Genomic DNA, 26,079 nt, shown 5'->3' with positions numbered 1-26,079 from the left:
CTAAAAGGCAGCACGGCTAGGTCACAGTACCTATTCTTATCACTTATTAGGCTCTATGATCTTGACTAACTCACCTAATTCCTTTGGTCCCAAGATGTTCAAAATGGAGATAGTCCCAATGGCCAAAAAATCCCTTCTAAGATCTGATATTCTGATTTGAGATTACAAGATGTATAATCTATGTCAAGTACATAAAGGATATCTAATGAAGAAACAAGAAGGCTGTATACACAAGCCCAGCACAAAGAAGGGGCTCAACTGCATCACATTTTGCAGGAATCTGTGTCCTGCATGTGTTTTTATACCTTTAGTTCAGCCATTAAATGATGTAAAACATGTCGTAATTATAGACTAAGATTGAAGGGACATTAAAATGTAGTCATCTTATTTCTCTTCTTCTTCCTCTGACAAGTGAAGGCTAGATGGCCTTCTACAGCTGACACATAAGCCTTAGTATTAGAGGTCAAGAGGAAAACATTTGTATACAGGAAGCCAGCTCTGCTGAGTATGATTTTACACCATTAACGAAGATAATTTTAGAACAGCAAAGACTGGAAATCATAGAAGAAAGGAGAAATTCTCAAAGTCTTACCTCAAGATTCACCATCACAAAATTGTGGGAAAGTTCTGAAATTTCTGTAGATTCTGCAAATTTGGGCTTTAAAGCTAGGAGGGAAAAAAAAATTTAGAATAGATGAAAACATCATCGTCATACCCAAACCCTAATTGGCTGAGTTGATTCAAATAAATGAAAAAAAAAAATTTTTTTTTTTTTTTTTAACTCCTAAGAACCAGAAATCAGGACACCTGAATTCTGGTCATACTTCTGTCACTTACTCACACAGGTATGTCACTGGAGTGACTGACTTCATCTCTCTGAAGCTTTTATCCCATTTATAAAATATGGATAATAGCATACAAATGAAAAAATTATTTCTATTTGCTTTTTATAGCTACATTTCAATAACTTCTATTGAAGTAACAGACAAAAGAGTAACATTACAACATATATATATATATATATATATATATATATAATTACATTATTTACACTAATCTTGTACTCCTTTTCCAACTAGGATTCAGTTGAGTGTAACATACCAAACAAAAGGAAAAACCTGATTGGGAAGTAGAAAGGTGGCGCAGCAGAAAGAACACATGCCACAAATAACCTTGAGCTCTAATTTGGTTGCCGCCTCCTCCAGGAAGACTTCCCTAACCACTTCTCATGTCTCTGTATATTTCAGTTTCCTATATTTACTGTCCATACGACTACCGTAGCACTTAATCCTATACTCTCCCTAACCATATCTCAATTGCTTTACCTTCCAACCCCTTGCAGAGGTAACTGCAAACGTCTTGAGAGCAGGGAATCTATGTCATATATTTCTTTGGTATTCCTTAAAGCTATCAGCAGTGCTGGGACAAAGTCTGTGCTAATATTTTTAAGTGTTAATATTTAATAACATATTGGAGGTTTGATTATTTGCACTTACCTTTGCAAGCTCCACACCAGGACTTGTGAATAATCACCATCAGAGGCAAGCCACTTAAAAAGAAAACAAAAAAATTACAATCTAGTAATTCCACTTAAGTGTACCTTAACAAAATGACCATCTTATAAAGACAAAGTTTAATGTACAAAGACGTTCATGTACCATGATTCAGATTAAGAAAATTTTTAGGCAACCTAAATGTTAAATATAGATTATTGTAATAAAATTATTGGTAAGTTCTGACATTCCTATAAATTCTGCAAATTTGTGTTTTAAAGCTAGGGAGAAAAGACTAGAAGAGAAGAAAACATTAAATTACAGTATTTCTAAATGTTATAGTTCTATAACCATTGAAAATGTTAATAAAACTTTTCATTGGTATGTCAAATTAAAAACTAGAATTAGGGGTGCTTGGCTGGCTCAGTCAGTATAACATGTGACTCCTGATCTTGGAGTCGTGAGTTCAAGACCCATGTAGGGCATAGAGCTTACTTGAAATAAATTTAAAGAACAAATATAGGGGTGCCTGGGTGGCTCAGTCAGTTAAGCATCTGCCTTCAGCACAGGTCATTATCTCAGGTCCTGGGATTGAGTCCATTGTCGTATTCAGCAGGGAGTCTGTTTCTCCCTCATCCTCTGCCCCCTCCCTGTTCATGTTCTCTCTCAAATAAATAAATAAAATCTTTTAAAATAAATAAATAAATCCTCACAACAATCCTAAGGTATATACTATTAATGTTCTCATAAAAGAAAGGAGAAAACATAGACTAAGATTCCTAACAGATTAAATATTTGGCCACATAAAATCTAGGTTCTGCCACTTACTAGCTAATTCATTAATTCTGACTCCAAAACCAAGGTTCTTTCTGACCATTATTGTCTACTTCAATTTAGGACAACAATCCACAACCAATAATCAACTAACTTTGAATCAGAGAATAGAGGTTGGAAAAGGCCTTAGAAGTTGCCTAGTCCAAGCCTCCATTTCACCCAGAAATTCTAATATATCATCTAATATATCACATGTAATTATAGGACATCCACTATATCTAGTGTAACAAAAGGTGGTCCAGATTGCCTGATGAACAAGAAACACTTCACCAACCAAGGCAGCCCATCCTTTTAATAGCTCCGTGCACTTACAGAGCAGTTAAGAAGGTCTTGCTCCCTCCTCTCTCCCAAGCAAACTCCTGTTTATCCTTCTAGAGCAGAGATCAGCAAACTATAGTCTGTACACCTGATCCAGCCCACTGCCTGCTTCTGTAGAGCGGTAAGATACAAATTTTTTTTTCCCTAAAAGGAGATGAAAGAAATGTACCAAAACATAATAGCAGTTATCCCTAGGTAACAGAATTGTGGATTTTACTATACTTTTTCTGTATTTTCCAATTTTTCTATAATTAAATGTAATTTTTATAATTAAGGAGGAAAAACCTTTTTTAAAATGGTGAGCAACATAATCCACCTGAACCACTCTTGGCCAGATGAAGCTCTTAAGCTCTCAAGGCTCAAATGCCAACTTGTAGGAGAGTCCTGTGTAAGCAGCCATTGACTTTCTCCATCATCCAACCCCTGCATCACCACACCACCATACACTGTGTAAGATGATCACTGCACTTACTACATTGAACTCTATTACTTACCCACCTCCCTGCAACAGACTTGGGAGTTTCATTTTTAAATGGTTGAAAAACAAATCTAAAACACAGTACCTTGTGATGTTAAAATTCAATATAATTCACCTTTCAGTGTAGTTTTATTGTCATTATTATTATACTCATTTGTATACTTATTGTATATGGCTGTTTTTGTGATACAGTGTGTTACAGTTAATAAGCTGCAACACAGACCTTATGGCCTACGAAGCCCAAAATATTTACTATATTATATTTACTTTGTTGACCCATGTTCTAGAGTGAAAGTTCAAATGTTAACCCCTCCACGAAGCCTTCTCAAAACTTCTTTCTCTCAACAGCTAATTATCCTTTCCTCCTCTGGGGTTCCAAAGCATTCTGTCATCATCCTGTAACTATCAACCCTTTTCATCCCATAATCATGTTTACTTGCTTGTATTTTTCACCAAACTATTAATTTCTCTAAGGCAAAGACTGTATCTAATTCATCTCTGAAAATCACAAATGCTGGCAAGGTAGGTACCCACCATCTGTTTAAGGAAATCAATGAAAAGAATGAAAAGAAGCTTAAAGTGATATTTGCCCTGAAATACAGAATAAAGCACAACAGTTATAGAAGTTGTCATAATTATTCTAGGCTAGACCAAAATATCTAGTCTCTCACTAAGCACTATCAAAGTACTATTTTGGTCAGAGGCATAATAGTGATATTCCTGGATCTAAATATTGCATTAAGTAAATTACATGAAGAACATTAAGTTACATTAAGTGAAAAAGATTCCAGCAGACTTTCTTCTTCTAAAAGATTTTATTAGATGAAATAATCTAGTAGTTACGTCTTTCACTTCCACTAAAACCAAAACTTCCCAAGGACAGAAACCAGTGGATTTATCCGTGACTCCCTGGCCCCAGGACAGACTAGCAAGAAGTAGGCACAGTACTCAAAAAACTGTTTGTGGTATGAATGAAGGGACAGTGCAGATGCAGAACTGGGCCATCTTCTGTTCTTGTTCATAATTGTTTTAAAACAATTCACTCATCCAGTCTGCTCTCCCACAATTGGAGAAATCATCAATGTGTGACATCCCAAGTAGAATCCAATCTAAACGAACTGTGTCCACCTGAGCTCTGTCCCCTGGAGAAATTTGCCAAGATCCTCCAAGCCAGTTCTCCGTTTTTTTCTAGTCTCAATTTATGCTGTAAACTCAAGGCCTGGCACAGAGCAAAGCACGAGTAAAATAGTCACAACAGCTCTAGTATCACACACCAATACTCTGCAGACCTTGAGACTACTCTATCAAGAAAACCAGAGAGCAGTGGAGGTTACACGAGGAGCCATGGCTTGCCCCCCACACTCCCTCTGGTTAGTGCAGGCTCTGGCTCAGATACTGCATAAACATGTTGGCCAGCTGAGGCAGGTTCTCATTGTTGGGATGCATTTTGGTGTAGGAAATAAACTGGCGTCGGAGGCGACTCAGTTCTGCCATGGTCAAAGGCCGGGTAAACTGCAGGTGCTCGGTGGTTCCAGGAAGCTTAAGCAAGTCTCCAGGGACCGCGCTCTTCTGCGCTTCCATCAGTCCCGCCAACACCTGGCTTGTGACCTGATCCAACTGGTGCAGAAAGTTGCCAGAGGCAAGGGGCTGGGACTGTGTAGACTGATGGGGTGGGGGAGCCTGGTTCTCAAACAAGGCAGCCCGTATCTCTGCCAGGGGCAAAGGCTCCTCGAAGCCCACCAAGGTGAACAGGGGCCGGTCCCAGCGGTTCCGAGAGTCCGGAGCCTCAAAGCGCTGCGTTAGGGCCTCCATAAGTTCAGGAGGGTAAAAGGCACTAGACACACGCTTTGCAGATTTACCGAATTCTGGAGTCACAAGAGCTGGAAGATCTGGCGCCCTGGTTTCCTCCTGCTCCAGTTCCTTAGTTACGTCGGCCTGGGTTCTTCCACTTACTACAAAGTCCACTGCTTGGGGTTCCCTAAGGACACTGCTGCTGGCCGCCAGAGGTCTCCCTCCTTCCTCAGTGTGCGGCCTCCAGCTCACACTGGCGTTCTGGTGGCTGTCTGCCGCACCCGCCACCCGAGGTCCCCCGCTCAGACCGCCTGGCCGTACGCAATATACCAAGCAGAGCGGGGTGCGCGCAGCCCGCGCGAGGCAGTAGAGCTCGTAGCGGAATCCCTTGATGTAGTTAAGGGAGTCGAGGATGACCACATCGTGGCGACTCAGGCGCCGCTCCACCGCAGCTCTCAGAGCCCCGCGCAACGCCTTCTCACGGGCCGAATCGCCGTACACGGTCGCGTCCTCTGTGCCCAGCACCGCCGCGTCATCCACCACGTACACCGCGCGGCCCTCGGCCTCTAGCGCCCCACGGAGCTCCTCCGCGCGCCGGCTCTTGCCGCTGTACGGCAGCCCGCAAAACACCACGAGCGGCATCCTTACAGGGCGCGGCCATGTGCAACCGCGTAGCGTCAGCTTCCGGGGTGTCGACGTCACGCTCACAAACCGGAAAGGCAAACTGCACTTCCTGTCCCTCTCGATTCTTAAAGGACCTACTGTTGCTATGGAAACGCGAGTTCTACTCCACTAAACCTAGGCCCTGCTCTCTCAGAAAGGTGATGGAAACTAGAATGACATCAGTTATTCATGTCAAATAGGCATCAAAAGAATGTGATTCTCCCTGTGGCCAAAGACTATGCCCAACCATTTATAATGGGGCCTTAATGAGCATTAAACATTGCAAAAACAATCAGCGCTATATTTAGCATCCAAAAAGACCATTCACAAATGCTAGTTCCCCTTCATTCCTTACACCTAGTAACTCTCAGTAACTGTTTACTCAATAACCATTTCAATCATTAAACTTCTCCACGGCTGGGAATTCAGAAATGAACATCAAACATTTCCCCCATAGAAGGTTAAGGGTCTGAATGGGAAAAATCAAGCACCCACAAACAGAGTAAGATAATACTATAATGGATAGAGTAGGTTGGGATGTAAAAGTAGAGAAGAGAAAAACAAACTGCCCCCCCAAAAGACTTAAGACTTTATCTAGGAATAGTCATTTGCTTTAGAACTTGAAAAACTAACAAATTTTTCTCCTGGGTAAGGTTGCCTGATAAAATACAGGATGCCTAGTTAACCTTGAATTTCAGATAAGCAACAACAAAAAAATGTTTTTAATATGTCTCAGATATTGAATGGGACGTATTTAAAATTACTTCTTAGTCAATACCAGTGCAGGGCCCCTGGGTGGCTCAGTCGGTTAACCATCTGCCTTCAGCTCAGGTCATGATCCCAGGGTCCTGGGACGGAGTCCCACACTGGGCTCCTTGCTCAGTGGGGAGTCTGCTTCTCCTTCTTCCTCTGCCTGTAGCTCACCCTGCTTGTGTTCTTTCTCTCTCTGCCAAATAAACAAAATCTTTTTTTTTAAGTAATAAATAAAATAAAACTACTTCTTATTTACCTGAAATTCAAATTTAACTGGGCATCCTTATGTTTATTTGTTAAATCTGGCAACCCTATTCTACAGAATGTGTGAGACTGGAAGCCATGAAGCTGTAGGATCTGTTCTAGCAAAAACAAACACAATACAGTTGACCCTTGAAAAACATGGGTTTAGATTGCACAGGTATACTTATAATGCAGATTTTTTTTTTTACAGCACAGTACTATAAGTGTATTTTCTCTTCCTTATAATTTTCTTAACATTTTTTCTCTACCTTACTTTGTTGTAAAAATACAGTATTTAATACATATACAAAATATATGTTAATGGCCTGTTTATGTTATCGGTAAGGCTTCCAGTCAACAGATTACTGGTAGTTAAGGTTTTGGGGGACTCGAAAGTTATATGCAGATTTTGACTAAGCGGGTGGTCAGCACCCCTAACCCCCAGCATTGCTCAGAAGTCAACTGTAATTTTCTAGGTGCGGAAGTGTGTTTCTGTCCAAGTATGCGTGTATATAAAGTAGATGCACATACATTGGGTCTTTCGTCTCTCCAGTACAGTATAGTGGAGAACATTCAAGTATTGGCTCTGTCACTTACTAGCTGTGTAATCTATTGACAAGTTATTTAATCACTGTGTGTCTCAGTTTCCTCTCCTGTAAAATAATAACAGTCTTATTTCACAGGCTGAACCAACCCCATTAGTTATAAGGATTAAATAAATTAATGCATGTAAAGCACTTAAATCAGTGCTCTAGGCTTCTCTCCCCTGCTCTGCCTTTTGCATCAGTGCATAGACTAAAACTAATTGAAAGTTAAGACTATTTAACTTGAAACTGTTAGGCACTGTGGTTTACTGGTTGAGTATGGGCTCTGAAGCCAGAATGCCTGGGTTTGAATCTTGGCTCTACCACTTACTAGCTGTGTGATCTTAAGCAAGTTACTTAACTGCTCTGTGCCTTAGTTTTCTCATCTCTAAAATGAAGGTAACAGCAGTACCCACCTCAAAACAGCTGTTGTGAGAATTAAATGAGTTAATTCACATAATTCAGTGTCTGATGCATAATAAGCACTTAGTAGTAGTAGTTATAGTAGTAGTATTGTCTGTTGGCATAACCCTTCACCTGAAATTAATGTTAAGTTGATGGCTGGAAAATGTCTTACCAGCACAAATAACCTATTGAATGTATTTTTTTGAAAAGCAATCTCCAGGCCCAACATGGGGTTGAACTCATGACACTGAGATCAAGAGTTGCATGCTCTACCCGACTGAGCCAGCCAGGCACCCCTTCCACCATAAATAACCTAAAACCGTATCTTGTACCTGGCAGCTGCTTCCTTCTTCCCATCTTCTAGTGTCCTCCAGTGAATGTGATCTCCAAAACCTGGAAGGAAAGAGCCTTATAAACATTCACCCGTAAACAAAGGGCAAAGACCCAAAAAAGAAACATGCCATGTTCACAAGATACGCATAAAAAAGCTTTCCTCTGTCTAGAGCATGGTGTTCAAGTCCCAGCTCCACCACTTTCTAGGTGAATGGGACTATGAACGATCCCATACCTCAAGCCTCAGTTTTCTTTCATACCTATAAAATAGAGATAACACCACCTATCCATAGTTTTTAAGGAGATTAAACAATGGCTGTGAAAGGCTTTGTAAACTAACACTGAGTATGCAAATAATACTATAAGAACAAATGAGAATTTTCCACAGAGTAAACGTAAAGTGGGTCACACAAATCATTACTAGTTGGAGACAATATAGCACATAGGTTTAGATCAGAAATACATGGGTATGTGACTCCACTTCCTATTAAATGTGTGAATGTAGTAAATTCCCTGAGTCCCAATTTCTTCATCTTTAAAGTCAAGATAATAATACCTACCTCCAAGTGTTGGTGTAAAGATTAAATGAGATAATGTATTTAAAGCTACTCTTATTATTTCCCTCATTCTGCCAGAGTGATCTTTTAAAATCACATCTCTGCTGGGTAAAAACCTTTCAGAAGCTCTCCAATTACCTAAAAAGAAAGGTCAAACTCTGATAGCAGGACTTACAAAGCCTTTCAGAATATGGCATCTGCCCATCTCCCCAGACTCACTTTCCACGCTTTTTCTAAAATTCTATATACAAAACTATTTTCATTTCCTTAAACCTGGCTGCCTCCTTGGTCTTTTCTTCCACCCTCTCTTCCAATTCATTCTTCAAGTATAAACTTAGAGGGCATCTTTACTTCTGGTAAATCTTCTCTGACTCCCAGGCATCTCGGTGGCTCGGTTAAGCATCCGACTTCGGCTCAGATCATGATCCCACGGTCCTGGGATTGAGACCGGTGTCAGGCTCCCTGCTCAGCGGGGAGTTTGCTTCTCCCTCTGCCCCTCCCCCTGCTCCCGTGAGCATGCACACGTGCGCTCTCTCTCTCTCCTTCTCAAATAAATAAATAAAATATTTAAAGAAAAATCTTCTCTGACTCCCAAAGCACCACCTTCTTGCCCCATCATAGCACTTTCCAGGCTGAACTGTGAATGTTTATATGCCTGTCTCCCTCACTCTAAAGGGAATTCCCTAAGGGCTGAGACCGTATCTGTCTTATTCCTTCCAGTTTCCCCAGCATTGAGCACTACACATGGCCACAGTAAGTGCTCCATAAAAATATTTATTGAGTAAATGAATCTTATTTAGGCCATATCATGTAAATGACTTAATTTTATATCTGGAAAATGTTGAGTGATCATTATAATGCTGTCATTTATTGGTCACTTTATATGTTCTTGTGTTAAATACACATCGTCTCATTTAAATTTGGCCTGAACAATAACCCTTTCTATATTTCCCTATACTTCTGTTTTCTCATTAGTAAAATAGGTATAATAATATCTATATCTCGTAAGATTATTACTGAATATTACATAAGAAACATATATATATATTACCTTAGCACACTGCTTAGCATTTTATAAATGATCAGTAAATAGCAGGTTTGTTTGTTATTCTTTATAGCTTGAGGCTTCTAAGGCTCAGAGAAGTTATACAACCTGTACCAGGTCACATAGCTGGTAAATGGCCACGCTGGGATTTAAACTTCAATTTTATGACTTCTCGGTTATTATACTATCTTTTGAGCCTTTCTTTCCCTGAAATAAATTCACAAATTTCCATCACTGTTACCACAGGGGAATAAAGAGATCATCCAGATTACCAAAGGGAGGCAGTGTCCAAACTAATCATCATCATTTTCATTCCCAACAGCATGAAATGCTAGCCAAGAGAAAATGTGTCGTTTGCCCAGGGCCCAAAGTCCAATCCTGATGAGTCAATGATTAAGTGAGAGTGAAACTCGGAGAACTGGAAGGTGCCTAATGTGACGGATCACCATCATTCTACCTGCCAATAGCTAAACTCAGGCAACTGAATCCTGCTTTGGTGGGATTGCACAACTAGACAGGCTGGAGGGATATCCACCTACAAAACAATAACATCCCATATAAAACGGACTTAAAATGTACTCACTGGGCTCACAGTGATAACTACAAACACAAAATAAGCTAAAACTGGATGAGGAATAGTGAGCAACAACAAAAGGGAAGACTGACCTGAATGGAATATCCATTACAACAGAGCAAAAGAGACTAACGTGATAATACCCCCAGGTTTCCAGATGAATCAAATGCCAAACCTTTTAGAGGGAAGTACTCCCCTCTTTAGGCCTCCGGAATAGCCACAGATGAACAATTATGAGTTCACAATCCTAGATCCCCAGACATGTAAAAAAACAAGCCACCACAAGTAAGAAACAGCAGAAGCAACAAACAGAGTTAGACCCCTAAGGACTTTGGATATTAGAATTATCAGCCATAGGATACAAAATAACTATGTGTGAACAATTGAGGAAATAACACACGGGATCACAAAAATGGGAAAGCAATACAGGGAATAAATAGGCAAATCTATAAAGGCACCAAATAAAACTTTTAGAAATTAAAAATGTAGGAGTGCCTGGTGGTTCAGTTGGTGGAGCATCTGACCCTTAGTCTCAGGGTTGTGAGTTCAAGCCCTACATTGGGCATGGAGCCTACTTTTATTTATTTCTTTTTAAAGATTTTATTTATTTATTTGACAGAGACAGCAAGAGAGGGAACAGAAGCAGGGGGAGTGGGAGTGGGAGAAGCAGGCTTCCTGCTGAGCACGGAGCCCGATATGGGGCTCGATTCCAGAACCCTGGGATCATGACCTGAGCCGAAGGCAGACGCTTAACCGACTGAGCCACCCAGGTGCCCCTGGAGCCTACTTTTAAAAAATTTGTTGGAGCTCCTCGGTGGCTCAGTTGGTTAAGTGTCTGACTCTTGATTTCAGCTCAGGTCATGATCTCAGGGTCATGAGACTGAGCTCCGTGATGGGCGTAGAGCCTGCCTGGGATTCTCTCTCCCTCCCTCTCCCTCTGCCTCTCCCCACCTCCCACTCTCTCTCTGTCTCAAACAAACAAAAAAAATTGTTGAAATATAAAATCAACGGACATTCAGTGATAAAAAGAAATGAGCTATTAAGCCACGAAAAGACACAGAGGAAACTTACATGCATACTGCTAAGTGAACAATGCCAACATGAAAAGGCTACATAATATATGATTCCAACTACATGACATTCTGAAAAAGGCAAAAATATGAAGACTGTAAAAAGATCAGTGGTTGCCAGGGGTTCACGAGGGAGGGAGGGATGAGTACGTGGAACACAGAATTTTTATAGCAGTGAAACTATTCTGTATGATTCTGTAATGGTAGATATATGTTATTATGGACTAAATTGTGTCTACCCCACCAAACTGGTATGTTGAAGTCCTAAACCACAATACCTCAGAATATGATTGTATTTGGAGACAGGGTCTCTAAAGAGGTAATTAAATTGAAATGAGGTCATTAGTGTGGGCCCTAATCCACAATAACTGGTGTCCTTTTAAAAAGAGATTAGGACATAGACACATATAAAGGGAAGACCATGTGAAGGCACAGAAAGAAGACAGTCATCTACAAGTAGAAACCAATCCCGCCAACCAATTGATTTTGAACTTCTAGCCTCCAGAATTTGAGAAAATAAATTTTTGTTGTTTAACCAAGTCTGTAGAATTTGTTATGGCAGCCCTAGCAAATTCATATATATCTTATTATATATTTGTCAAAACCCATAGGATGTAGAGCACAAAGGTGAACCCTAATGTAAACCATGGACTTTGGTTAATAATAATGTATCAATACTGGCTCATCAATTTTTATCAATGTACCACACAATGCAAGATGTTAATAATAGGGAAAACTGGGTAGTGAAAGTGAGGGGAACTCTATTTTCAGCTCAATTTTTTTTATAGACCTTACATGGCTCAAAAAATAAAATATATTACTTTAAAAAAATTCAATGGAGGGGTGTCTGGCTGGCTCAGTTGGAAGAGTGAATGATTCTTGATCTCGGGGTTGTGAGTTTGAGCCCCACGTTGGGTGTAGAAATTAGTAAAAAAAAATAAATAAACTCTTTTTTAATAAATAAACTTCAAAAAAATTTTTTTAAAGTTTAAAATTCAATGGATAGGTTAAAACAGCAAATTAGAGACAGATGGAGAGATAAATCAAAGATTATCCAGATTGCAGCACAGAGAGATAAGATAGAAAAAAGTGAAGGAGAGGCCAAGAGATATTGAGTGGATTAAGAAAGCTAGTATAAAAAAAGTTGGAAGTTTCAGGAGTGCCTCAGTGGCTCAGTCAGTTGAGGGTCAGACTCTTGAATTCGGCTCAGGTCATGATCTCAGAGTCATGAGATCAAGCCCCACATCAGGCTCCCCGCTCAGCAGAGTCTGATTGAGATTCTCTCCTTTCCCTTTCCCTCTGCCCCTCCCCCTGCTTATGCTTGCTCTCTCTCTGTCTCTAAAATAAATAAACAAATAAATAAATAAATAAGAGACAAAACTAAAACACTGAACACTTGCTTATAAGTAAAGAGGAGGTGACTGAAGTTGAAATGTTCTAAGAACCTCTTACCATTGGAGGGTTAAGATATTAATATTATATTTTGTAAGTATGCAAGTAAAATTTCAAAAGTAACCACCAAAAGAATAGAACTACAGTGCCAACTTCCAAACTAATAATGGAGATAAAACAAAAAAGAACAATTAAATTCTCAACCCCTGAAGTAAGGGGAGAAAAAAAGCACAGAAAAATCAGTAGCAATGCAAACCAGATGAGAGAAATAAGATCAGCTCTGTCAGGGTGCCTGGGTGGCTCAGTCGGTTAAGTGTCCCACTCTTGATTTTGGCTCAGGTCATGATCTCAGGGTCATGGGATGTAGCTCTGTGTCAGGCTGCACACTCAATGCAAAGTCTGCTTGTCCCTCTCCCTCTGCTCCTCCCCCCAGCATTTGCACTCTCTTAAATCAATCAATCAATAAAATCTTTTTTAAAAAGGCAAGCTCTGTCAATAATCGCCATAAATATAAGTGGACTAAACTTGCCAGTTAAGTTAAAAGAAATTGTCAGATTTTAGTTTGTTGTTTAAAAAAAACAAAAACAAAACAAAAACTACCCCTATAATGTTTAGAAGAGCATCTAAAACAGGGACTTGAAAAAGTTCAAAAAAAGTTGATTGAAACTATGTGTTGGGCAAATGTCACCCCCCAAAAAAGTCAGAGAAGCTAGATTAATATCAGGTAAAATTAAATTTCTCCATAAACCTGAGCTACTAAGAAGTTAGCTGACAGAGCTAAAAGTCATAGGAGGTTATTACTAAGAGAGACCCTGTTCAACCACCATTCAACAGAACTTTCTGCAATGATGAAAATGTTTTATATCTACACTGCTCAAGATGGTAGCCACTAGCCACACGTGACTATTGAATACCTGCAATGTGACTGACGCAACTGAAGAGATGAATTTATAATTTTAATTAATTTAGAATTTAAAGGTGCCATGTGGCTAGTGCTACAACATTAAAACAGCACAAACTTAGAGATTAGTGCAATCCTCTCATATCCTCTAGGAAGGGCTAGAAAAAAGAAGAGGCTACCCAAAGCCACAAAGTAAGCCACAACCAGAATTCAGATCTCCTGATTCCTAATTAACCTGTTTTCCCAGTGCTCCAACACATGCCTAGCTGCCCTACTGCGTTATCCCTAAGAGTAAGCCTAGAGGTATAGTTTGCAACAATTCATCTGGCAAGGGCAGTGCAGTTCCGCCAGGAGGAAAGACACTTGAAAATCAGTGCAACAGGTCCCTCCCCCAGAAGATCAGCAAGAACATCTGGCTAGGATCAAGTTTACCAATCACACAGAACTGCAAAACTCCAGCGCTAGGGGAAAATAGTATATAAAGCAAGAACATCAGACTAGGACCAAGTTTACCAATCACACAGAACTGCAAAACTCCAACGCTAGGGGAAAATAGTATATAGAATTAATGGTTTTTTCCATGATTCTTAAGTCTTTCAATTTTAATTTTTTTGTTCTCTTTCCTTTTTCAACCAATTTCTTATTTTATCAACTCTTTCTTTTAAATCTTTGTTAATTTTCATTTTTACAGTTACATTCTATTCTTTCATTATATTTAATTTTATGTTTGTATATATAAGTTTTCTTTTTTTTACAATTTTGGGATCTAGTCTTCTAACAAACGGACCAAAATACACACAGGATCCAGTGTATTGCTCTGTTCTGTTCACCTGCCTTGTTATATTTTTTTTTCCTCCCCGATTTCAGGTCTCTTCTCATTTGTTTAGCATATATTCCTTTATGGTCATTGTTGCCATTTTAGTATTTTGTTCTCTTGTTCATCTATTCTTCTCTGGACAGAATGACAGAATGGAAAAACTCACCTCAAAAAAGAGAACAGTACTGACTGCCAGGGACCTAATCAGTACAAATATAAGTAAGATGTCAGAACTAGAGTTCAGAATAACAATTATAAAGATACTAGCTGGGCTTGAAAAAAGCAAAGAAGACACGGAAAAATAAAAGAACTAAAATCAAATCAAGTCAAAATAAAAAAGCCTATTAATGAGATGCAATAAAAAATGGAGGCCCTAATTGCTAGGATATATGAGGCAGAAGAGGGAATTAGTTATATAGAAGACAAAATGATGCAGAATAAAAAAGCTGAGAGAAAGAGATAAACAACTAAATCACAAGGGGAGAATTTGAGAGATAAGTGATACCATAAGGCCAAACAATATTAGAATAATTGGGATCCCAGAAGAAGACGAAAGAGAGAAGGGGCAGAAGGTAAACTGGAGCAAATTACAGCAGAGAATTTCCCTAACCTGGGGAAGGAAACAGGCAATCAAGTCTAGGAGGCACAGAGAACCCCCCTCAAAACCAATAATAGGTCAACTCTCAGACATATAATAGTGGAACTTGCAAATCTCAGAGACAAAGAGAAAATCCTGAAAGCAGCTCAGGACAAGAGGTCCATAACCTACAAGGGTAGAAACGTTAGACTGGCAGTAGACCTATCCACAAAGACCTGGCAGGCCAGAAAGGACTGGCATGATATATTCAGAGCACTAAACAAGAAAAATATGCAGCCAAGAATACTTTATCTGACTAGGCTGTCATTCAAAATAGGAGGAGAAAGAAAAACCTTCCAGGACAAACTGAAACTAAAAGAATTTGTGATCACTAAACCAGCCCTTCAAGAAATATTAAAAGGGATCCTTTAAGTGAAGAGAGAGACCCAAAGTTAACATAGACCAGAAAGGAACAGAGACAATATACAGAAACAGTGACTTTCCAGGTAATACAATGGCACTAAATTCATATCTTTTTTTTTTTTTAAGATTTTATTTATTTGACAGAGAGAGACACAGCGAGAGAGGGAACACAAGCAGGAGGAGTGGGGGAGGGGGAAGCAGGCTTCCTGCTGAGTAGGGAGCCTGATGCGGGGCTCGATCCCAGAACCCTGGGATCATGACCTGAGCCAAAGGCAGACGCTTAACAACTGAGCCACCCAGGCACTCCTAAATTCATATCTTTCAATAGCTACTTGGAATGTAAATGGGCTAAATGCCCCAATCAAAAGACGAAGGGTATCAGATTGAATAAAAAAAAAAAAAAAAAAAAAAAAAAAAACCAGGACCCACTGATATGCTGTCTATGAGAGACTGATTTTAGACCCAAAGACACCTCCAGATTTAAAGTGAGGGGGTGGAAAACCATTTATCATGCAGTGGACATAAAAAGAAAGCGGGGATAGCGATCCTCATATCAGTCAAACTAGATTTTAAACCAAAGACTGTAGTAAGAGATGTAGAGGGACACTACATCATACTTAAAGGGTCTATCCAACAAGAAGTTCTAACAACTGTAAATATTTATGCCCCCAACATGGGAGAAGCCAATTATATAAACCAATTAATAACCAAAGTAAAGAAATATATTGATAATAATACATTAATAGTAGGGGACTTCAACAGCCCACTCACAGCAATGCACAGATCATCTAAGCAGAAAATCAACAAGGAAACAAGGGTTTTGAATGACACACTGGACCAGATGGACTTCATAGATATATTCTGAATATTCCATCCCAAAACTACAGAATACTCATTGTTCTCAAGTGCACATGGAACTTTCTCCAGAATAGATCACACACTGGGTCACAAATCAGGTCTCAACCAATACCAAAAGACAGATTATTCCCTGCATATTTCAGACCACAATGCTTTGATAATTGAACTTAATCACAAGAGGGAATTTGGAAGGAACTCAAACACTTGGAGTTTAAAGAGCATCCTGCTAAAGAATGAATGGGTCAGCCAGGAAATTAAAGAAGAATTTTAAAAATTCATGGACACTAATGAGAATGAAAACACACTGTTTCAAAATCTCTGGGATACAGCAAAGGTGGTCCTAAGAGGGAAGTACATTGCAATACAAGACTCTCTCAAAAAATTAGAAAAATCCCAAATACACAAGCTAACCTTACACCTACAGGATCTGGAGAAAGAATAGCAAATAAAGCCTATACCCAGCAGGAGAAGAGAATTAATAAAGATTAGAGCAGAAATCAATGAAACAGAATCCAAAGGAACAGTAGAACAGATCAACAAAACTAGGAGCTGGTTATTTGAAAGAATTAATAAGGTTGATAACCCCCTGGCCAGACTTATCAAAAAGAAAAGAGAAAGGACCTAAATAAATAAAGTCGTGAATGAAAGAGGAGAGATTACAACCAACACCAAAGAAATACAACTATAAGAACATATTATGAACAACTATATGCCAAAAAATTAGGCAATCTGGAAGAAATGGATGCATTCCTAGAAACATACAAACTACCGAAACTGAAAGAGGAAGAAATAGAAAACCTGAACAGACCCATAACCAGCAAGGAAATTGAAGCAGTAACAAAAATCTCCAAATAAGACTCCAGGGCCAGATGGCTTTCCACAGAAATTCTACCAAACATTTAAAGAAGAATTACTACCTATTCTTCTGAAGCTGTTTCAAAAAATAGAAATGGAAGGAAAACTTCCAAACTCTATGAGGCCAGCATTACCTTGATCCCAAAACCAGCAAAGACCCCACCAAAAGGGAGAAATACAGACCAGTATCCTTGATGAACATGGATGCAAAAATTCTGAACAAGATACCAGCCAATAGGATCCAATAGTACATTTTTTAAATTGTATTTATTTATTTGACAGAGAGAGAGAGAGAGAGAGAGCACAAGCAGGGGGAGTGGGACAGGAAGAAGCAGGCTCCCCATTGAGCAGGGAGCCCAATGTGGGGCTTGATCCCAGGACCTTGGGATCATGACCTGAGCCAAAGGCAGACACTTAACCGACTAAACCATCCAGGTACCCCAGGATCCAACAGTACGTTAAAAAGATTATTCACCACAACCAAGTGGGATTTATTCCTGGGCTGTAAGGGTGGTTCAACATCTGCAAATCAATCAATGTGATACATTACATAAATAAAAGAAAGGACAAGAACCACATGATCCTCCCAATAGATGCAGAAAAGGCATTTGACAAAGTACAGCATGCTTCCTTGATTAAAACTCTTCACAGAGTAGGGACAGAGGGAACATACCTCAATATCATAAAAGCCATCTATGAAAAACCCACGGCGAATATCATTCTCAATGGGGAAAAACTGAGAGCTTTTCCCCTACGGTCAGGAACATGGCAGGGATGTCCACTGTCACCACTGCTGTTCAACATAGTACTAGAAGTCTTAGCCTCAGCAATCAGACAACAAAAAGAAATAAAAGGCATCTGAATCGGCAGAAAAGCCAAACTCTCACTCTTCACAGATGACATGATACTCTGTGGAAAACCCAAAGACTCTACCCCAAAATTGCTAGAATTCATATAGGAATTCAGCAAAGTGGCAGGATATAAAATCAATGCACAGAAATCAGTTGCATTCCTATACACTAACAATGAGACAGAAGAAAGAGAAATTAAGAAGTGAATCCCATATAAATTACACCAAAACCCATAAGATACCGGGGCGCCTGGGTGGCACAGCGGTTAAGCGTCTGCCTTTGGCTCAGGGCGTGAGCCCAGCGTTATGGGATTGAGCCCCACATCAGGCTCCTCTGCTATGAGCCTGCTTCTTCCTCTCCCACTCCCCCTGCTTGTGTTCCCTCTCTCGCTGGCTGTCTCTATCTCTGTCGAATAAATAAATAAAATCTTAAAAAAAAAAAAAAAACTTAAAAAAAAAACCAAAAACTATAAGATACCTAGGAATAAACCTAACCAAAAAGGTAAAGGATCTGTACTCAGAAAACTAGAGAACACTCATGAAAGAAATTGAGGAAGACACAAAGAAATGTTAAAATGCTCCATGCTCATGGATTGGAAGAAAAAATATTGTTAAAATATCTATGCTACCTAGAGCAATCTATACATTCAATGCAATCCCTATCAAAACACCATCAACTTTTTTCACAGAGTTAGAACAAATAATCCTAAAATTTTTATGGAGCCAGAAAAGACCCCAAAGAGCCAAAGGAATGTTGAATCAAAGCTGGTGGCATCACAATTTCAGACCCTCAACTCTATGGTCAACTAATCTTCTACAAAGCAGGAAAGAATATCCAATGGAAAAAAGACAGTCTTTCAACAAATGCTGTTGGGAAAATTGGACAGCCACATGCAGAAAAATGAAACTGGACCACTTTCTTACACCATGCACAAAAATAGACTCAAAATGGATGAAAGACCTAAATGTGAGACAGGAATTCATCAAAATCCTAGAGGAGAACACAGGCAGCAATTTCTGTGACCCCGGCCACAGCAACTTCTTGTTAGACACGTTGCCAAAGGCAAGGGAAACAAAGGCAAAAATGAACTATTGGGACTTCATTAAGATAAAAAGCTTTTGCACAGCAAAGGAAACAATCGACAAAACCAAAAGACAACCAACAGAATGGGAGCAGATATTTGCAAATGACATATCAGGTAAAGGGCTAGTATCCAAAATCTATAAAGAACTTAACAAGCTAAACACCCAACGAACAAATAATCCAATCAAGAAATGGGCAGAAGACATGAACAGACATTTCTGTAAAGAAGACGTTTAAATGGCCAAAACACACATGAAAAAGTGCTCAACATCACTTTGCATCAGGGAAATGCAAATAAAAACCACAATGAGATACCACTTCACACCAGTCAGAATGGCTAAAATTTACAAGTCAGGAAACAACAGATGTTGGCGAGGATGTAGAGAAAGAGGAACCCTCTTACACTGCTGGTGGGAATGCAAACTGGTGAGGCCACTCTGGAAAACAGTATGGAGGTTCCTCAAAAAGTTGAAAATAGAACTACCCTACAACCCAGAAATTGCACTACTAGGTATTTATCCCAAAGATACAAATATAGTGATCCGAAGGGGCACCTGCACCCCAATGTTTATAGCAGTAATGTCCACAATAGCCAAACTATGGAAAGAGCCCAGAGGTCCATCGACAGACAAATGGATAAAGATGTGGTGTATATATACAGTGGAATATTATGCAGCCATCAAAAAATGAAATCTTGCCATTTGCAATGACGTGGATGGAACTAGAGGGTATTATGCTAAGCGAAATAAGTCAATCAGAGAAAGACAATTATTTGATCTCACTCATATGTGGAATTTAAGAAACAAAACAGAGGATCACAGGGGAAAAGAGGAAAAAATTAAACAAGATGAAAGGGAGATAAACCATAAGAGACACTAAATCACAGGAAATAAACTGATGGTTGCTGGAGGGGAGGGGAGTGGGGGAATGGGGTAACTGGATAATAGACATTAAGGAGGACACGGGATGTAACAAGCACTAGGTATTTTATAAGACTGATAATCACTGACCTCTACCTCTGAAATGAATAATACATTATATGTTAATTAATTGAACTTAAATAAAAATAATTTTTTAAAAACTATGTTGGAATTTTTCATAATAGTAATAACCAGCATCATTTTTTGAATGCTTACTTTGTGATAATCACAATAATACAATGATAACAACAATAATACTAATAATGACTAACACTCATATGTCATTCATTATATACCAGGTACTGATTTCCATGCTTTTATATGTGTCAACTTATCTTCACAATAAATTTATGAGGTAGAAACTCTAATTATCTCCATTTTACAGATATGGAAGCTGAAGTTAAACAGCTTGCCCAAGGTTACACTGCCATTAAATGGCACAGCTAGGATTAGAACCCAGGTGGTAAAGTTCTAGAGTTTGTATTTTAACCACACACTATACTGCCTCTCTAGCAAAGGTTAAACGAACAATTTAATGAATATGGCCTCACCAAAGCAGAATGCAAACACTGACTTCAGATCTGAAAAACCAGGTGCTTTTGTTTCCCTTCAAAAATAACCTGAAAGGGTACAGTGTTAACCTTGTTACTAAAATCACCTACTGTGGATGCCTGGGTGGCTCAGTAGGTTAAGCGTCTGCCTTCAGGCCAGGTCATGATCCTGGGGTCCTAGGATCGAGTCCCACACCCAGCTCCTTGCTCACAGGGAGCCTGCTCCTCCCCCTGCTTGTGCTCTCTCTCTCTATCTCTCTGTCAAATAAATACATAAAATCTTAAAAAAAGTTCACCTACTTCCCTGACACCACCCATGCATACACACATGCCAACGTGGAACACTGGAAGACAGTCCAACTTCCTGAAGTGCCACATGCACAGCCACTTAACTTACACCGCTATCTGCAAAATGAGCTGAAGGCTCCCACATCCAGTTGCTCTCTCCCTAAAACATTAACATTACAAGGGGGGGGGGAAGGGACCATTTCTAAACACAGCATTTACGTCAGAATTCCCAAGCCCTTCATCTTAAAATTGTTTTTATCAATGTAAGTGAAAGACACCAGAAAAGTATTATCCACCTCCTCCCGGGCTGACGAAACAAAAGGTCAAGTGTCAGAGCTGGCAGCCAAGCTTCTAAAACAAGCAACACTGTACCTGAAAGGTAGAATAACACAGTGGCAAAGAAAGGAGGGTCCAACTGCAGTGGAGCAGACCTGGGTTGAAAGCCTAGTTCCATTCTGACTGTTCTCACAAATGCAAAATATGACTAACAAATTACCTATCCCATAGGGTTATTGTGAATGCGCATAGTGTGGAAGATAAACACTTTGTATATGTCAGTGCCAAATTTTTATTCCAGAGACTTGAAATGAAGTCATCTATCTCTGGTTCAGGCAGGAGAGCACACGAATCACCCCCTCAACAGCTTTATCATTTCTCCTGTGAAGTCTTCAAAGGAGTTTCTGCACTCAGAGGCAGGAATGGTGTACTGGCTAAAAGCAGTCTCTGGGATCTGTATCCCAGAGAGCCCATTTACTAGCTGTGTGACCCCTTCCCCCATTTTACGTTCTTCATCTGTGAAATGAGGATGGTGAGAAAAAAATATGACCCATCTTAGAGGGTTATCATGAGGATTCAACCAGTCAATACATGAAAATACACAGTACAGTGCCTGGAATATAGTGCATGTGCAGAAAATGTTAGTCATTACAATTCTCCCCATAGGTGATACATTCCAAATTTTTAGGACACAGAGAATAATAAAATTATAGTTGACCCTTGAACAGCATGGACTTGAACTGCATGAATCCACTTATACATGGATTTTTTTACAGTACAGTACTATAAATATATTTTCTCTTCCTTATGATTTTCTTAATTTTCTTTTCTCTAGCTTACCTTATTATATAAAAAGTGTATAATACATATAACATAAAAATATGTGTTAATCAACTGTTTATGTTATTGGTAGGCTTTTGGTCAACAGAAAGCTATCAGTAAAGTTTTGGAGGAATTATATGCTGATTAACTATGGGGTGTGGGGGGATCAGCACCCCTAACCCCTGTGTTGCTCAAGAGTCAACTGTATTTGAGAACACTATAATGTTAGAGCTGGAAGGACAATTTCTAGTTCAATACTCTCATTCAATAAAAAGTCTCCAGGGAAGACCAGAGCTGGCTACCTGGTCTGACCAGCATTAAAACGCAGGCCTCCTGATTCCCATCCAGTGCTCAAAGCACACCACTGTATTTCCTGTTCTGAATGAAAAGAATAGGGTCATTTAGTCTTTCCTCTCTGAAAACCAACAGGCCATCTTCTGGAAACACTTGGGAAGAAATCTTAACTCATCAAGATTTTCAGGAGCCTTGCTTCAGGTAGCACATTTTGGGGAGGTGGAGTTCATGGGTTATAATTTATTTCCCAAGATTCTATACCCAAGAGACACAAAAAACAAAAGTTTGAAAAATTATTAATTCCTTTCAGGAACAAGTAAATATTCTTCCTTGGGAGGGCATAATAATAAATATAACTAAATACTCTCTTAGTTTGTAACACAATATGAAGTGCCTATCATTTTTTTCACTTAATCCTCACCACCCAGCCCTCCTGCCTCAAACTGCCCTCCTACATCCTCCTACAGGAAATGCCTACCTGGTATTTCCCTGCTCACAGTACAGTGTATGCAACTGCTTGCTTACTTGTCTTGACAGTCTTCAGACTATAAGCTGAAAAAAGATAGGGATCTCAATGATCAGGTGTATCATTCATTTCTCATTTCTTCTTCCAACAACTGTTCCTGGGCAAGAATGAGACAGAAATGGTCCTGGCTTACTGCGGCAGACTCTACTTGCAATAATCTCTCACTCCACATGCTTTTCTTACAAAGTGACCTCAACATTCCTTCCATGGAGCTCCTTCCCTTGAATATGCCCTTACAGTGGAAGTGATGCTATGTGACTTTGTAAGGCTAGATGATAAAAATGCAACACATTTCCACCTTGTTCTCTTGGGATGGGCACTCTTAGAATCCAGCTGTCGTACTGTGAGGAAGCCCACACCTAACCCATGAAGAAAGACCCCATGGAGAAGTAACCTGCTCAGCTGAGGCCCCAGACATGGAACCAAGGGACATACCTTCCCCACTGTGCCTTGTTTGAATTCCTGGCCCACAGAACCATGAGCGTAATAAAATGATTTCTTTACACCACTAAATTTTGCCGTGGTTTATTATGCAGCAACACAAGAACCACCACACAGGACTTAACGCCTAACAAGGAATAAAGATACTAAACAGGTGACTCCAAGGTATTGCCTACACCTAACAGTAACTGGAACAGAATAAATTATTTGTTGAGTGTCCAAGGTAGTTATTATTATGCCCATTTTGCAGATGAGGAACTGAGCTTTGAGAGGTTAAGCAACTTGCCCTAAGCCTCTCAGCTGGTCAATCGCAGAAGAAAATAAAGCTCGGATCTATGCTCACACTCCTAACACCATATTCTGTCTTCCTTGCTACTTATAATTTTGTGCTAAATATACAGTAATCTATTTTAAAATGGGATTGTCAGTATTGAAAACATTCTGGCCCAGTAGAGTTCACCGTGAAGTTTCATCACTGAGATGGAAACCTATATACCACCTTCTCAGAGAAGCCTTCTTTGGCTTCTAGCTCATGTAATGCTGGCTCCCTTATCCTCCCCAGACATCCTACTCCATCACAGTTTCATTTTCTTCCTGGCACTTATCCCTAGCTGAAATTATCTTGCTTCTTAATTTGTTCTTGTTCATGTGTCCACTCTCCGTATCTCTGACTCGAATAAAAACTCTGTGAGAACAGGAACCTTATCTGTCCTGTCCACTGCTATCTCTCTAGTGCCTGGGGCAGTGCCTGGAATATAGTAGGTGATCAAAAATTAATTATTTGCTGGAGTGACCACATTCAGGCACACTGAATGTCCACCCAACTCATCACCTATCAACAAATGCGCAACTGGGGAGGATATAGAAGAACTTAAAACAGCAGGACTGCATCAAAATCATTCCATCCAGTGAAGTCAGCACAAAAAATGAAAGGAAAGGGGCATCCATACTACCACTCTTCAACTTAGAAAAGCACAAACCCTGAGTTCCAAAGATGTAGGGAAGGGGATGGAGTAGAGGGTCACACCTCCTATCCCCCATTCATAACCACTGTCCTCTCAGTTCTCAAAAAATTTCAGTTTCGGGGCACCTGGGTGGCTCAGCTGTTAAGTGCCTGGCTTCGGCTCAGGTCATGATCCCAGGGTCCTGGGATTGATCCCTGTATCCGGCTTCCTGCTCAGGGAGGAGCTTGCTTCTCCCTCTCCCTCTGCACCTCCCCCTGCTTGTGCTCGCTCTCTCGCGCGCTGTCAAATAAATAAATAATCTTTAAAAAAATATATCGGTTTCTTCAGACACATTGACTTAAGCACACCAAGGACAACTGTTAGTTACCCTCTAACATCGACCTTCTACCTTTCATCTGGCCAGTCACAACTTCCTGGTATGCAGGTCCTATTCTCCCCAAGGCACAGAGGAGGCAATAACCCAGCTCTTCAGGGAAGAGGTAAGGAGGGGGATCTCAGAGCCAGGGAAAGGATCTCTGCATATGCTGATGTCCAGAGGCCCTATTTCTCCCAGAAGAGAAGGTGACTGAATGTTCCTGAGGACTTACCAAGTGCTAGGCACCTAGGCTGGACTCTTAAACATGCTTTCCCTAATTTAAGTCATTCCTTACTCCCAACCCAAGAATTTAGGGAGGCCTCCAGCACAACTTCCTCATCTCAACATTCCCCAGACCGGCTATTTCCTACCCGCAAGAAATTCTCAAAATCCAGGAGCGGTTAGGGAGGATAAAAAGAAACCTGGCGTGGCCTAAGAGACAGAACGGGAGGAGGATCGTGTTAGCACAAGAAGAGGGTTATACTGGGCTGGGCCCAGTATGAGTATAAATTAAGATAAGAAGTTGGTCTGACCCTTTCCAAGCCCAATATGTCCATCAGAAGAGGTGACGAGAAGCAGGAAACTGAAGCCCAGCAAACAGGTGGCCCCGAGATGAGACCGCGGTTCCATTGTGGTAGATGCGCCGGGCCACTGGGCTGAGCAGGCGGAGGAGAACCAGAGTCCTAGCAGAAGGTCCGCGCCGTTCCCCAAGTGCGGCTCAGCCCAACCCCTCGCGTTCCCAGATTTTTTTTCCCCCCCGGTAACCCTGGAGGAAGTGATGTTAGACGGATGTGGGTGGTGCCTCCGGGGTCTGGTTTGAGATGGAGTAAGTTTAAAGGTACAGATCACGTAGAAGGGTGCGGGAGTTGCTTTCCCGCGCGAGCGGCTTCCCCTCGATTCTGGGTGTTCAGTCGGAAGACCGAGAGGGAAAAGGTGGACTGGACAGCGGGGGTGGGAGGTGGGGAGAGAGTTCCGGAGAACCGTTGTTGGTTGCGTCTGCCTGCAAGCGAGCCCCTCCCCCCCAATAACCGCTGCACTTAATATTCACGACGCAAATTGTTGATCGGTGAAGTCAGTGGCTCCCAACAGTGGGCAGGTTGCCATCGGCCTCCCCTTTCTTGCTCCGCAAATAAAGACTAGACAACCGGATTTCATTAAGTTCCCGCCCGGGCCGCGAGGAGACCTGGAACACCTGTTGTGCAATGCATGGTCTCGAGCCTTACAAGAATGCCCTCTTCCTGCTGGAGAAGAAGCGCTGGACCTTATTTTTCCTTGCAGCCGCAGTTCTTCCACTCAGGGATGATGCAACCAACTGATGCAAACTCCGAGAAAACCGAACTTGGTATCTCTTATTGCAAAACTGACCTAGCTCTTCAGGGAACCGGGACAAAAGTCACTGCAGGCATTTAAAGCTAAAGCTTCTTCTGGTTAAATCTACTTGTCTTGTTGTTTTTAAACTTTGTGGGTTGAGTATTTCTTTCTCAATTTTTTTTTAAACAAACAGGTCAAAATTTCCCGTCTCCTCCCTGAATGGATACTAGTTCAGTCTCCATACTAATGAGTCCGCAGTAGTTAAGTCCGACAGTGCGGAGTTAATGCTAAGGAAAGACACGCGATAAAAGTACACACCCAAACAAAAATACACACCTCTTTTTTATTCAGATCCCTACCAATTTGTAGGCACAGACACAATGGAATTCTCGGGAGACTGCAAGCTCCAGAATGCAGTGCGGCCCCCTGCAC

General features: G+C 40.5%; 2 protein-coding genes across 3 annotated transcripts in view; both read right to left on the bottom strand.

The window, feature by feature from the left end:
• The window catches only part of TXNDC12 (thioredoxin domain containing 12), a 31,205-nt gene extending 5,294 nt beyond the window's left edge, over positions 1 to 25,911 (bottom strand). Inside the window, exons 1-6 of one of the 2 annotated variants that reach the window (XM_048220635.2) lie at positions 24,569 to 24,814; positions 22,528 to 22,601; positions 8,804 to 8,887; positions 7,895 to 7,955; positions 1,497 to 1,549; positions 593 to 666 (exon numbers count right to left, since the gene is read on the bottom strand). In XM_048220635.2, the coding sequence (XP_048076592.1) occupies positions 593 to 666; positions 1,497 to 1,549; positions 7,895 to 7,955; positions 8,804 to 8,855 (240 nt within the window). In that variant the 5' untranslated portion in view covers positions 8,856 to 8,887; positions 22,528 to 22,601; positions 24,569 to 24,814. Of the gene's footprint in view, positions 1 to 592; positions 667 to 1,496; positions 1,550 to 7,894; positions 7,956 to 8,803; positions 8,888 to 22,527; positions 22,602 to 24,568; positions 24,815 to 24,869 lie in introns of those variants that run through there. The other variant, XM_026498113.4, reaches the window with a different exon arrangement.
• KTI12 (KTI12 chromatin associated homolog) lies at positions 3,920 to 7,888 on the bottom strand. The gene has a single exon (XM_026498112.4). The coding sequence runs from the start codon at positions 5,554 to 5,556 to the stop codon at positions 4,495 to 4,497; it is 1,062 nt and encodes a 353-aa protein (XP_026353897.1). The 5' UTR covers positions 5,557 to 7,888; the 3' UTR covers positions 3,920 to 4,494.
• Positions 25,912 to 26,079: the final 168 nt, after the last annotated feature.

The sequence above is a fragment of the Ursus arctos genome, unplaced genomic scaffold (genome assembly GCF_023065955.2).
Source record: "Ursus arctos isolate Adak ecotype North America unplaced genomic scaffold, UrsArc2.0 scaffold_12, whole genome shotgun sequence".
NCBI classification, from domain to species: domain Eukaryota; kingdom Metazoa; phylum Chordata; class Mammalia; order Carnivora; family Ursidae; genus Ursus; species Ursus arctos.
This window is presented reverse-complemented; position numbering and strand designations above follow the sequence as displayed.

What these genes read in the sequence shown, in the direction of transcription:
- KTI12 (XM_026498112.4), bottom strand. Translation starts at nt 5,556, where the DNA reads ATGCCGCTCGTGGTGTTTTGCGGGCTGCCGTACAGCGGCAAGAGCCGG.